The sequence below is a fragment of the Camelus bactrianus genome, chromosome X, assembly GCF_048773025.1.
Source record: "Camelus bactrianus isolate YW-2024 breed Bactrian camel chromosome X, ASM4877302v1, whole genome shotgun sequence".
In the NCBI taxonomy this organism is placed as follows: Eukaryota; Metazoa; Chordata; class Mammalia; order Artiodactyla; family Camelidae; genus Camelus; species Camelus bactrianus.
Genome location: NC_133575.1, coordinates 10,878,991 through 10,892,648, shown reverse-complemented (window position 1 = coordinate 10,892,648; position 13,658 = coordinate 10,878,991). Strand labels below are relative to the sequence as shown.

Sequence of the window (13,658 nt, the reverse complement as noted above, 5' to 3'; positions counted from 1 at the left end):
TTTACTCCTCTTAACCTAATTCTTTGAATTTCACAGACATGGAACCAGGGGCTCAGAAGAGACAAGCAAGATATTAAATGGCAGGGTCAGGGTTTGACTATTTATTCCCTATTTATAATAAATCACCCTGCATGCTTTTCGAAATTACTGTACAAGAATTCAATCATCAGTTAAATATTGGACAACTCAAGTATCTGTGACACCTGGAAACAGAATGGTCACTCAACAAAACAATTCTGTACTCACAGTACTTTGCAAAGTACCATGTGGGATGAAAAGATAAGAACTTTTTCCAGCACAGGAGGGCCTACTTCGTGGGTAGCAGGCTGGGTTCTCTGAAGTGGAATTAGGCAAAACAGCCAAGGAATTTGGATCCCCTATTAAGTAGACGTGAATAGTATTAAGGCAGTTTCCAGGTTCATGTTCTTGATTGTTGCTGGTGAAAGGTCAGCAGGAGAGCTGTGGACTGGACACTATCACCTGTGCCAAGGGCCTAACAAGTGTCCCTGCAAGTTCTATAAACTCGAGATGTGAGAAACACCAATTTCCAACTTACATTAACCCTTAGAAAACAATGGAAGCGTTACTTGTCCAAGTGGAGCAGTGTGCGTGCCACATTATAGAGCGGAAAACCTTGGAAACGTAGAGGGTACGGTCCCCGTGAGAATCGAAATGGTCCTTAATTCCTTTCACAGAGACACCGGCAAACACCCCAGCAAAGTTGGGGACGCTCATTGCACACCTGCCTCAACACCGAGAATGCGGTACCCACCTGTCACATATTCAGCTTCGAACCTCCGTCGCGTGTCAGAGATGAGCTTGGCTTTATTCTGGGCTTGATACTAGAAGGAAGACACGAAGGGACGCTTAGACACTACGCTCACCACCTCACTTCCCCTCAGCCCAGCCCACCTGCACCTGAGTGCGCGGCCCCCAGGCCTTAGAGGCAGCTTCGGGGTCCGGGCAGGTGGGCTCGGCAGCGGTGCGGTCGGCTCCTCACCTCTGCCATGGTCGCTGTCGTGGACGTGATTGCGCTTGCAGTCGCCACTTCCACAGCTGCGGACCGAGTATCTCACCACCAGCCAAGCCGGCCCGGAGGTAAAGAGGGAAGGGCGGGACGTAGAGGTGGTCGCGTGACAACGGAAGGCGGGCGGAAGCGTCGTCGCGCCAACCAATCCGATGCGGCCGCCTGGTTCCGGAGGCAGGACCAGGCCCTCGCCCTAGCTTCCCAGTCGCTTCCCGTTCGGGCCCCGCCCCCTGACGTCCCCTGCACTGCGGGTCCGCCCCCGCCAGCCGGGGGATCGCGGGCGCTTCCCTCGCGGAGCTCCGCCCGTGCGAGCTCCGCCTGCCATTCGCTTTCACAACAATCCCCGGAGGCCACGCCTCTTCAGCCTTCCTTGGCAACCGTCTTCTGGCCAGCTGGGCAGGCTCCGCCTCCTCTGCGCTGGACGCAGCCTCCGGCCTAGGCCTCCCAAGATGCAGCGCGCGAGCGGGAGGTTTGGAGTCGTCGGACGCTTCGCCTGTTTGTGGCGTCGGGGACGTGGCGGCTGTGGTACTCGGGAACCCCACGCGCAGAGGTAGGGCCGGTGGCGGCTTGTTTCCTCAGGTGACTTTCGCCGAGGAGGTGGCGGGGCTGGGTTGGCTCCCCTGGTCCCTTCATTGCGGAAGAGCGGGAAGGAAGTGGGCGTCCTGGGGCCTGTGCCCATCGTTCTGTGGAATAACTAGATTTCATGCTATGTTCTGGGAATTTTTTGCTTGACCCTTTCTTTACCTCTGCAGCATCTTTCCCACTTGGAGTGTGAAATACTTAGCAATGAGTAGATATTTGAAATCTTTAAAAGTTATATGAAGTTAAAAAGATGTAAAGCGTCTTTCAGTTTATTAAGATAGTTCACAGCTGGGGCGAATTTGCCTCCCAGGGGGCATTTGGCACTGCTTGGAGATATTTTTGGCTGTCACAACTGAAAAACTACAAAGTTGTAAGAAGAAAAGAACAGTTCTCATATTCCCACGGTCCCTAGTCAACCACGATGGACGCTAGCATTTTTTTGTTCCAAACTTTTAAAATATATGTTTACTTTTTTTTAATGAAGAGAAATACACACATTGTGTAAAAAGTATTTGAATACATCTTCGAAGTAATAACATTTCAGATATAGCTAAAGTCTCTCTCCGGCTCCACTCCTCTACCCTGATACCCTTACTCTTCTCCAGAATAAACAGTCATTGGAATTTGGCAAGAATCTTTGCATTTTTTATTTTGGACCAGGCTGCCTGGGTTTGAAACCTGGCTCTGTCGCTTACTATCTGTAGGCCTTAGAGAAGATCCTTAAACTCCATGCTTCAGTTTCCTCATGGAAATGGGTTAATAAGGGTATCATGAAAAATGAATAAGTTAGTGCCAAATGCTTAGAACAGTGCCTGGCACAGAGAAAGCAGTCCGAGAATGTAGCCATTGAAGGTAAACAAAATACATAATGCTGTTTTATGTGTTTTGATTTTGATACATAATGTACTACAGTATACATTTTTCTGCAACTTATTTTTTTCACTCGATTTTTGAACTCTAGACACAATGTTATCTATCTAATTCATTCCTTTTAACTATAAGATGATATTCCATCTGTATTTATTCATTCCTCTATTGGTGGTCATCAAAGTTTTTACTTTTTATTTAATATTACAAATAACAGCACAGTGAACACTCTAGAGCAATGTCCTTGTGCGTTATTATGTAGGATTATTTCTCTGGGTTTGTATCTAGAAATGAAATTCCTGAATAGAAAAACAAAAAAAATTTTTTTAAACAAAATGAAAAAAAAAATCCTGGGTGTATGCATTTCCATTTATGCCAAATTGCCTTCCAAAAATCTCCCTTTAATTTAATTAAGTATTCATAATTATTTCCTATTGATGGCTCTGCCTCCAGTCTCACTTCACTCCCCCTGTCACAGGATCTTTATTATTTAGAAGTACAATCTTGTGATTTCTATTTTTGAAATCTTTCAGTGGTGTATCATTGCTTAGAGAAAGAAGTGCTTAGTATAGCATAGAGAGCCTTTAATTTAATCTTTTTAAATTCTCTTAGTAGATCACCATTCTCCCACATTCTTCTACACTTCAGGTACCCTAAGCTTTTCTGGGAAAGGAAAAAGGGAGATTGATTCTGGGTAGGCCCCAGCAGATGACTTCTAGTTATATATGTAGAAAAAGTTTTAACAGTGGACCCACTCTGTAGCCCAGTTAATTTACTTAGGTAAACAGTGTCCTATATGTTGGAAAAATGACACCTATGAGTATTATGCTCATGAGATTATGTTTAATATTATTAGGTGAATTTTTTAGTTAGATATATTTTTTAATTAAAAATTTTTTTTATTGGTGTGTAGTCAGTTACAATGAGTCAATTTCTGGTGTACAGCATAATGTCCCAGTTATACATATAAATACATACATTCATTTAGTTAAGTGTCTTAATTCTACCTTTATTGCAAAGATAGAATTCCAAAGACACTGTCCATTGGTTGCAATCAATATGGTTTCTTAGAGAGTTCTTTAGATTTCATCTGCTGATGATATAGTGCTCTTTTAGGATCTTCCTGAACCAGACCTGTAGTTTATTTAGAGTTCTGAAATTTATAATGCCTAATGAATTTACTAGCATTTAATGGAACATTGTTTATTTGGTAGGAGGCTGTGAGAGAAGGTTGGATAAGGGTGATAATTTGTTGCCAAACTATTATATTTAGATTATCATGTAGTGTTTTTCTAGTATACTCTCACGTCTTTTTTCATTTTATGTGTAAAATATAAAGTCAACTTTGATGTGTGGTAATAAAAAACAGGAAAAGCTCAAATTAACTACATATTATTTTATAAATAATCTGCATCGAAATCTCTCTCCCATCCCCCTCCAGCTCTGCAACAGAAGGTAAAACTGGTTTGAGTTACCTGTTACTTCAGCAGCCACTGTTGTAAGAGTACTAAGTAAAAAGTCAAATGACTAGTAGGCTGGAATACTAAGTCTGGTGCCCCGATTTGATTAATCAGAGCTTGTTAATATTGGTTTAAGAACTTCTAAATTGAAACTTAGTTTCACTTGTTTCCAGATTATTTCTATCTGACAAAAGAAAATTACCACTTACTTCACAGGCTTAAAGGTTTTTCTTACGAACATATGCTAAGAACTTTTACTTTTAAAATAGATGTTGCATCAGTATAAAATAAAACATATACACAGATATGTGAATTCAGTAAGCCTTGAGATTACAGAAAGTTTGAGGAAAAAATTTATATATTAAAATATTAATAGCTTCTAATTTTTAACTCTGATGATGGTCCATTTAGAATAACTTATATTGAAAATGTGCATATTTTTACAATGGTATTTAAAAATAAAAAGCAGTGACCTTTCATATAACAATGTTTTTCAGTCTCTTTGAGTCTAAGTCCATGAGAATAAGTTTTCTTTTTGCCTAGAGCTCATGCTAAAAGTATGTTGAATTAAGATTATAATAGGCCTTTGAATGCCATGCCCTACTTTATAGCAGTGGTTTGCAACCTTTTATCTCTCCCTCAGTTATATGTTCAATGTACAATATTTAGTGTCTATGTTTCCAGGTGGTAACTAGTTCATGGATCATAGATCTGTTGGGGGCTGGTGGAGGGGGGCGTGGGTGCATGCAAATCTTTTGAATGAGGGGACAGTTACCTGATCACGCTTGTGTTTTAGAACAATAACTGAGGTAGCATAAATAGATGGATATATTAGAGGGGAGAAAGACTAGAGTAAGGAAGGCTGATTAAAGGGCTTTTTACCACGATCTAAGTGAGAGATGAAAGCCTGAACTAGTGGCAATTGGGACAGAGAGTTGGGAGAAAGAAGTTTTTTTTTTTTTTTTTTTTACTTTTAATTTTTTTTTTAGAAGGGGATAGGTAGTGAGGTTTTTATATATATACACACACGTATATATATATGTGTGTGTGTGTGTGTGTGTGTGTATTTTTTTTTTAACAGAGGTACTGGGGATTGAGCCTGGGACCTCATGCATGCTAAGCATGCGCTCTACCACTGAGCTATACCCTCCCCCTGAAAGAAATTTCTAATGTAAGGAACTTCGTGATAGCGTTAGAAGAGCAGCATGTAAGAGGCCTGGTTTTCCTAACTCATAACTTTATCAAGGTGCAGCAGTACATACTCTAAAGTTTAATAAGGGGGTGATTCTACTGATCTTTTAGCAATCAGATCCTCCTTAGTCCTGTCACACTTGGTGTGACATTGTGTTGATTACACATTAGTTGTGACGTTTCGTGTTAAAATCCCAAAACCCTTTTCTGGACACAAGTTATTTTTGGTTGGTTTTAGTATTAAGAAATCTGAAAACCTTTTTAAGTGAGTAGGTAGTGAAAGACAATGAGTTCTTAGATCTTTACCTGAGGGTATGTAATTTTAACGCTAAGAAAAGAATATGTCATTTAATGCTAAAAAGGGACAGTTTTTAGAAGTCTTCTAAGAGGTCTGAGATGTCTGTGGGAAATTTGAAATAAAGAAAATATTATTCATATGTTTTGATGTAATATAACCAATACGTTTATTTCCTTTAAAGTAAAAGGTCATTTTATGAGTGAAAGCCACACCTTTGATTTCCCTATCTTCTTTACTGATGAAGTTGAAACTACGTTGGGATACCTGTTGTCCCAGATCTTTGCATGCATTGTCTACCAATATACTACTAAGCCAGTTGGCTTCTGTTGGTTCGTATTAGGATAGAATATCTCCAGTTAGTTCAGTCCTACTTCTTGAAATTCTCAAAAACAGGATTGTCAGTTTGATTAAAAAAAAAACCAAACAAATTCCATAGAGGAATGTATTTATCTTTTGCTCTATAACAAATTACTCCCAAATTCAGCAGCATAGAACAACAAACATTTATTGTCTTAAAATTTCTGAGGACCGGGAATTTGGGAGCAGCTTAGCTGGGTGGTTCTGGCTCAGGAAGGCTGGACTGGAGCTGGAAGATGTGATCCCAAGAAGGCCCACGCACATGGCTCTTGGCAAAAGGCCTCAGTCCCTTGCTGGCTGTTGGCAGGAAGCCACAGTTCCTTGCCGTGTGTACATCTCCATGGGGCTGCCTGTGTGTCTTAATGATACAGTGGGTGGTTTTTTTTTCCAGTGCAAGTGATCCAAGGAAGAAGTCAACGAGGAAGCCACCATGCTCTGTGACCCAATCTTCTGCTGTAATCTGTTGGCTAGAAGTGAGTCATAATGACCAGGCCTCACTCAGGGAGAGGAGAATTAAGTGCCACTTCTTGATGGAAGGAGTTTCAAAGAATTAGCGTATTTTAAACCTACAAGTGATGTATTTGGAGGTTAGACAATAAGGTACAGCATCTCCCATTTCCACGTAGATGCTGAGTAATCTAGTCTGCTTTTAAGTAGAATTGCCTCTAACTCAAGTTATTTCAATAAAATGCAAGCTACATTAAGTTAAATTTATAGATTATGGTTCAGTGATACTTTTCTCTAGTTGGACAATTGGTAGATTTTTATAATAAAAGAATAAACCCTAAGCCTTTTGAGTTTGCTTCTCATTCAAAAAAGAAAAACAGTATTTCTTACTTGTAAATGACCTAGTTTTCACTTGTTTCTGAAGTGGTTGAGTTTCCTGGTGTAAATGATCCACAAATAGGAGAAGAGAGAATATGAGGGTCACACATAGTGACGAGAGACCTTTTAGCCTTCGCCAACTAAGTGTGTGCCTATTCTGAGGTTTCTACGGTTAGATGCTGTGTAAGCCCGAGCCGGCCGTGCCGCTGCTCTTGATGGTGATTGTCTGAGCCAGCCGGTATTAGCGCTTTGCGTGTGCCGGGTTCCACTTCAGGTGGGTTCTAGTAGTTAATTCCAATACCTTGTAGGGCAGATACTGCTACTGCACCCCATGACAGAGATGTGAGTGTGAGGGGTTAAGTACCTTGCCGTAAAGCACACATCTAGTAAAAGGCAGGCCCGACATTCGGGAGGTACTCTGAGCGTGCACAGTTCTCAGCACCTGCTAAGCAGTCAGTAACTGGTAAAGGGGTGACTCAGCGTATGTAGCCACTGAGTAAAGCGAGAGCCACATCTTTTTCTTACATGTGGAGGGGGCGTTCCTTTGCTCTGTATTCTACTTTACTAATTCTCTCAAGTTGCCTTTCTCATAACCAGTGTTCAAAGGGAGCACACGCCAGTACAGTGTGCTGGTTCAGAGTGCAGACTCAGGAGTCAGAGGGCCCCTCTTCCAAATCTAGTGCCATTGCTGATTAGCTTTGTAACCTTGGAAATTTTACTGATCCTAGTTTAAAATACGTTTTTTTCGTTTAAAAGATGGGATGGTAAGAATGCTCACTTTAAAAGAATAGCTGTGAGCATCAAATGAGATAATGCATGTTTTGTTCCTGGGATATAAGAAGCATGAATAATTGATAGCTATTATTTAATTCTTGTGTTCATTGTAATATTACTAATCCTCTATTTTTGTTCCTATTTTGAATAAGGATAGTGACTTTCTTAGGATGTAAACCTGCTTTGTTTTTGCAAAGGAAGATTCGAGATTTATTTCTGTTATTCCTATGGAGATTTTTTAAAGCCATGTTACAACAGCTCCTGTTTTTCTTTCTGGGCTTTCACTTTTGCCATAGAGTCTGTATGAACTCCTTTCTCAGGGAAGTGGAACCCACACGCCTGGGCTGTGGGACCATGTATTTGGAATCCTTGACTGGCTGAGTTGTCATTGTAAAGGGGTTAAGGCTGAGAGGGGGACAGCCATTTGGAGGCAACAGGTTAGAAAAGGGGAAAACCAGATTAGGTCGGTAGATTTGACAGACAGAATTGGAACCTTTAAGCCAGAAAAAACATCTGCAGTCACTTTTCGTAGAGCACCTCCAGCTTTTCATAGATGCCATTGATACAGTCACTTATCTTTCGTGGTATGGTTATTTGCATTCTTTGCAAACTGTTTTTTTAAGAGTTGTACAGAAATAATATTTAGGACACCGTTTGCGATAGTGTGACATTGTTAAGCTAGCATAAAAAGCTTAGGAATGTTAATACAAGTTTATCGTTACCTGTGTGATAGTTCTCCAACAAAAACACGTGTTTTCTTTTCTGCCCTGCCTATTTGATTGCAGTTTCTCTCATTTCATTTTTAGGTTTAAAAGCATCAACTGGAATCGATTGACATTCGAAAATTGGACCCATACAAATCAGACTTGATACTGTGGATTGGCTAGCAAACAAGCGATGTCGTTTAACGAACAGGAAAGGCTCTTCTGCTACAACGGGGAAGTGCTGGTTTTTCGTTTGTCTGAAGGAAATTCTGTAGATAAAGGGCCTGCAAAAATACCCATGTTACATGTCAGGAGAATGGTATTTGACAGAGAAACAGGAGTATTTGTTCAGAAGTCCACTGGATTCTTCAGCATAAAAGAGGAATACTCTCACTTAAAAATGATGTGTTGCGATTGTGTTTCAGATTTCAGAACCGGAATTAATCTACCTTATATCATGATACAGTGCAATAAAGAAAATAACATTTTCAAGTATTTCCTGCTATTTCTTCACAGTACCAATAAATTTGAAAAGACTAGGCTATGAGTTGAAGGACAGCGTAAGGGTCCTTAATGGCCCTTTAGTTTTATGGAGACATGTCCAGACTTTCTTTTATATCTGTTCCCAAACTGGCAGAGTTATTACTGTGTCTATGAACTTTTCCTCTATTGAGTGGGCGGGGGAGATTGAAAATGAAGGCATGGTTTTATTAGGACCAAAGAGATGTTATTTATCTGAGGAAGGAAGCACGCAAAAGCCTTCAACATCAGATTATGCAACTTGGAATACCCACTTTTGCGTATACTCCCTCGAAAGGGAAGAAGTAATAAGCGATACGTACATTATCCCTCCTGTTTATAGAAGTGTGATAACTTGCGTGCACGCCTGTGCAACTGAGATTGTCAACAACCAATTAAGAATGTCTCTAATTGCCCTTACTCGAAAGAATCAACTGATTTCATTCTGAAATGGGATTCCTCAAGGTGTGTGCCAGCTTCCATTTGGAGATCCTTGGGCAGTTCACCTGATGGATTCAGGTGGAGACCTCCTTTTTGTCGTATCCTTTCGGTCCAACGATGTTTGTGCTGTTTGGGAAAAGAACTTTCAGGTATGGTACTGATTGTCATAATCGTTCAATTGGTGTAGTCTTAGACCTACTAAGCATCCCAGTGCTTCATAGGATTCGTCGTGGAGCCTTATTATCCAAATCGATTTTTAGTGCTGCGTTTAAAAGAAAATCATACATCATTCTTTTTTCTCAAAATTATCTAAATACTATTTGATGAAGGTTTTGCCTTACCATTTTGAGTCATAAAACCCTTGAGTTTTTTTGAAATACATAAATATATAACTACAGTTATTATATATTTACTTGTCTTTTACTGTAACTATTTCTAATTTTTATTAGCGTGATGGTAGTTAGATGTGTATTTTTACTTAGAATAAGATGAGCCTTCCTAGAAAACTCAAATGAGTTTTTCAACTTTTTAAAAGTAGGTAATGATCTTTTTAAACTTAAAGTGAAATCTAGAGGAATTCCTTGAAAACTGTCATTGTCCGTTTAGAGACAAATAATTGTTCTCTGGAGAAAAGTGATGTGTTAATTTTTCTAAAAACTGTTGCTTAGAGAATTTCATTACGTTGTATTTTGAAACTCAAGAGTTGTCCTTTAAGCAGGCATTCACATTTTATCTACATATAGTCATATCTTTTAATGTAAGGTTTGGAAACTGCTTCAAAATAGTGATTGGTAATAAGCGTTCAGTAACACGTAAAAAGGTACAGAAAATGAAAAGGAAATTGGAAGACTAACTGAGTGTCTCCAATAATATTTCTCCAACCCTGATGTTTTGTTAACATTGCGTCCTCCTGGCTTAAGATGTTTGTCAGTACAATCAGTTATGTGATGTGAAGTGTTGATAGTTCATGATCTTCCAAAAGTAGTTTTTTAGTACATTATACAACTTTTTAAGTTCTTGTATTACTTTGGGGAAAAAACAGATACTGCCTTACTTTGTGTGTGCCCTGGCCATTTAGCTCACTTAGAATCTCAATTCAGATTTCTATCACTGTATTATCACCTTGATGTGGAATATTGATAAATGTTTTAGAAAGCTCAAAAGGCATTTTTTTTATGTGAATTATGTTTGTGTGTGGAAATGTTAGGTTGAAATTGTGTTTTATCAGTCTTTGCCTTGTAAATTACCTTTATGTTACTAGGAATTATGTAACCATATTTGATCTCTATAACTCATAGAGGACTTAAATTCTCAAAAGGAAAATAATTTGAAAACTATCCTATTTTATTTAGCAAGTAATCTTTTAAAAAGCACGTTACAATTTTACTTCAAGGTTTTTTGGGAAAGCAATATTTTCTGTCTTTTTCTCTTCCTTTCTTTTGAAGAAATGGCAGAGGGGGAAGCATCTCATACAGCCTGTAATCCTTATTGGGGTCAGGGTAATGGAAAGGACACACTTAACCTGGGTTTCAAATCCCAACTGAGCAACATGCTAGTGTTACCTTAAGGAATGAATTTACTTTTGGTGGACTCTTTTTCTGTGTGTATGAAATTGGGGTCATCCTGCTGAGAAGGGAGAATTAAATAAAGTGACACTGTGAAGTGACTTGCCCAGTGCCTGGCACACAGGAGAAGCTAAGTAAGCGGTAGCTATTATTGTATTGGACCAGGGCTAAGGCCATCATCAGTGAGTGGTGCCCATCCAAGGTCCCCTCTTCACCTGGATAAAGAACAGTAATTTTGTGCCTCATTCATTCAGTGGAATATAGTCCTCACTCACTTGAAATGGGTCCACTGCTTGGACCCTGTAGAGCTCTGCCACTAACACATCCCCCAGAGCAGGAGACCATGTCACTCCCTGTAAATGGGCCTGTAGCTGGTGGCCTCCCTGCCTTGAAATTGTGTTCCAGGGTTCTTTCTCTACAGTGGACCACTGTCCTTTCCATAAATTACTTACCTGAGTTTCTACTGACGTACACCTTAAGCTACCTCTTTGGGGATTCTATACTTCTAACTGTCCTCAGTGCCTGGTATTGAATGCTCTGGAATTGCACCCTGCTACCTACAAGTTAAGTGCTTCTGAATTGCCTTAGTAACCTTGCCACTCTGGGAGTTTTACAGCTCCTGCCCCTGACTTGGTGTTGCATTTATACACACGTACTTTAAAGACATTAGATACAGCTTAGGGTGAAATATTCAATTGCTTTAGAAACAGGAATAAAGGCTAAGAATCTACAAATAAAAGGGGAGAGGGAAATAACCATGTCAGAAAACCTGGATAAAGGGAAATAACTGCATTCGAGCAAATATACTGCATTTTTAGCAGTTAAGACAAAAAAATAAATACAGGAAGTTTACAAGTGAATGGAACACACTATCAAGGGGAAAATTACTTCTAACATCGTGCAGTGAGAGGAATTTACTGTTTGTGGTACTTTAAGAGGTTTTGAATAATTAATAAAATGAATATATTACTGAATAATAAAATGGTGCCTTTGAGCAGTTTTGCCCCAGAATGGGAGAAAACCACAGAAGCCCTCTTCCGTCGGGTTAGCTATGGACTCATCCCTCCATCCTTTTACGACGTCATTCCAAACAGGAGTGAAGGCAGCTAACAATAGTAGGCGAAATCCAAACAAGCACAGATTAGAATAAATAATGAAAATCAAGGTTAGTGGGTTCTCAGATCAGCCCTTCATCAAGGCCCTCCATGTAATGTTTAACCCAGTGATAGGACTTGAAACAGAGCTGAGTATAGAGAAACACACAATTAGCTTTTCTCTTAGGCTTTCGCTTTTGAGTAGAAGTTGTCTCTGCAAGTTTTGACAAGAATCTGTATAGCATGGATTTCAAAATCGAGATCATTGTCAGGTATATCTGAAATAGATACTGGTGTGTTGTAGATCGAAAGAGGCTCACATGTTCTAAATGTGTGATGTCTGAGACAGTCGCTAGCCCCATACAGTTATGCAACATTTGAAATGTGTGTGGCTAGTCTGCTTTTGTTTTTTTATTGGAGTATAGTTGTTTTACAATGTTGTGTTAATTTCTGGTGTACAGCATTGTAACTCTGTTTTTTATTTATATATATATATATATATATATACACACACACACACACACACACACATATATACATACATATATATTCCTTTTCATATTCTTTTCATTATAGGCTATTACAAGATATTGAATATAGTTCCCTGTGCTATACAGTAGGACCTTGTTGTTTATTTTATATATAGTAGTTTTTATCTACAAATCCTAAATCCCCGATTTATTCTTCCCCACCCCCTTTCCCCTCTGGTGACCATAAGTGTGTGTAGCTAGTCTGAATTAGAATGTGCTAGCCATGTCAAATACACACCAGATTTCAAAGGCTTAGTAAAAGATGGGAGTGAAATATCTTATTAATTTTTGTTGGTTATATTGAGTTGAAATGATAATGTTTTATATAGATTAACTAGCATAAAATCAGTTTCACCTTTTTTTTTAATGCTACTAGAGAATCTTCTTGTTATTGGCTACTGGAAAGTTTAAAATTATATATGTGCCTTGCACTTGTGGCTCACCTCTAATTTCTTTTGGACAGTGCTATTCTAGAGCTATAGGTTGTGAGTGTGTGTGCGTGCCTCAGTGCACAGCTCTATGGTGTTTGTGTGCTGAGCACATTCCTACCAATGTTTCTTCGCATTGTTTATCATACTCCACAATACTCAGGGGTGAGTGGTGGGAGGAAGGGAGGATATGGGTTTACAAATAAGCTTTCTTCCTGCATAAGTCACTGCTTTGGAATTAACCTTATAGGGGAAAGTCTGGCATTTGATCACATAGACTTGAAGAGTCTCACATTCGTGCTTTAATGCAGGCCGCCGTCTATCATCTAGAGGATGATGTACCTGTGCTCCTAGGGGTCTGAGTGGGAGTTTCAGCTTTTCTGCCTGATGGAGAAAGGGTATCTGCTCCCCATGGTGTTAATTTTCTAGGGGACTAGTCTGGAAGTTTTCAGCTTTATGGACCTTTAAGAAGTTGTCTTCTGTTTTAAACGTGGGGTCTTGCGTTCTGGTATAAGCTTATCAAGTCATTCCATTAGGCTAGGACGGTTCTAGGTGCCCCACTGTTTTAAGATCGCTCCCCTTCTGTGCCCTTGATAATGGCTATGTTCTCTCCTATAAGAGTTTAGGGTATAAATTAATTTCCTATGGACTCTTAAAGGTTATTCTGCTTTAAGAGCTCTCAAAGTGTTTGCTAGTACCTTCTGACTATCTAAAGTAACTGAATACCTTGTGTAATTGGTTTGATCATAAACATACATCCACTAAGGATTATGGGAATGAGGGTCGTCCTTAAATTAACCCGTTAGAGAAAGAATCTTCACTAGAGCTAGTCATAAGAAGTGTTAGAATTTATAAATTATAATAAAATTTTAATAAAGAAATCAGGAACATGACAATCCCTGGACAAATGTTGATAAAATATTAAATTTAATTACCTTGCTATTTATAAATTTATGACTCCTTATGTTTTCTGATCCCCCAATATCTGTATTTTAT

At 39.3% G+C, this 13,658-nt stretch overlaps 2 protein-coding genes across 6 annotated transcripts in view; one reads left to right on the top strand and one right to left on the bottom strand.

Moving 5' to 3' along the window:
* MOSPD2 (motile sperm domain containing 2) overlaps positions 1-1,145 on the bottom strand; it is a 45,280-nt gene extending 44,135 nt beyond the window's left edge. For 4 of the 5 annotated variants that reach the window (XM_074359725.1, XM_074359726.1, XM_074359728.1 and 1 more), the window contains exons 1-2: positions 1,001-1,145; positions 773-842 (exon numbers count right to left, since the gene is read on the bottom strand). In XM_074359725.1, the coding sequence (XP_074215826.1) occupies positions 773-842; positions 1,001-1,009 (79 nt within the window). In that variant the 5' untranslated portion in view covers positions 1,010-1,145. The remainder of the gene's footprint in view (positions 1-772; positions 843-1,000) is intronic. The other variant, XM_074359724.1, reaches the window with a different exon arrangement.
* Positions 1,146-1,240: 95 nt separating this feature from the next.
* LOC141576427 (Fanconi anemia group B protein-like) overlaps positions 1,241-13,658 on the top strand; it is a 21,983-nt gene continuing 9,565 nt past the window's right edge. Inside the window, exons 1-2 of the mRNA XM_074359734.1 lie at positions 1,241-1,577; positions 8,188-9,194. Of these exons, the coding sequence (XP_074215835.1) occupies positions 9,114-9,194 (81 nt within the window). The 5' untranslated portion in view covers positions 1,241-1,577; positions 8,188-9,113. The remainder of the gene's footprint in view (positions 1,578-8,187; positions 9,195-13,658) is intronic.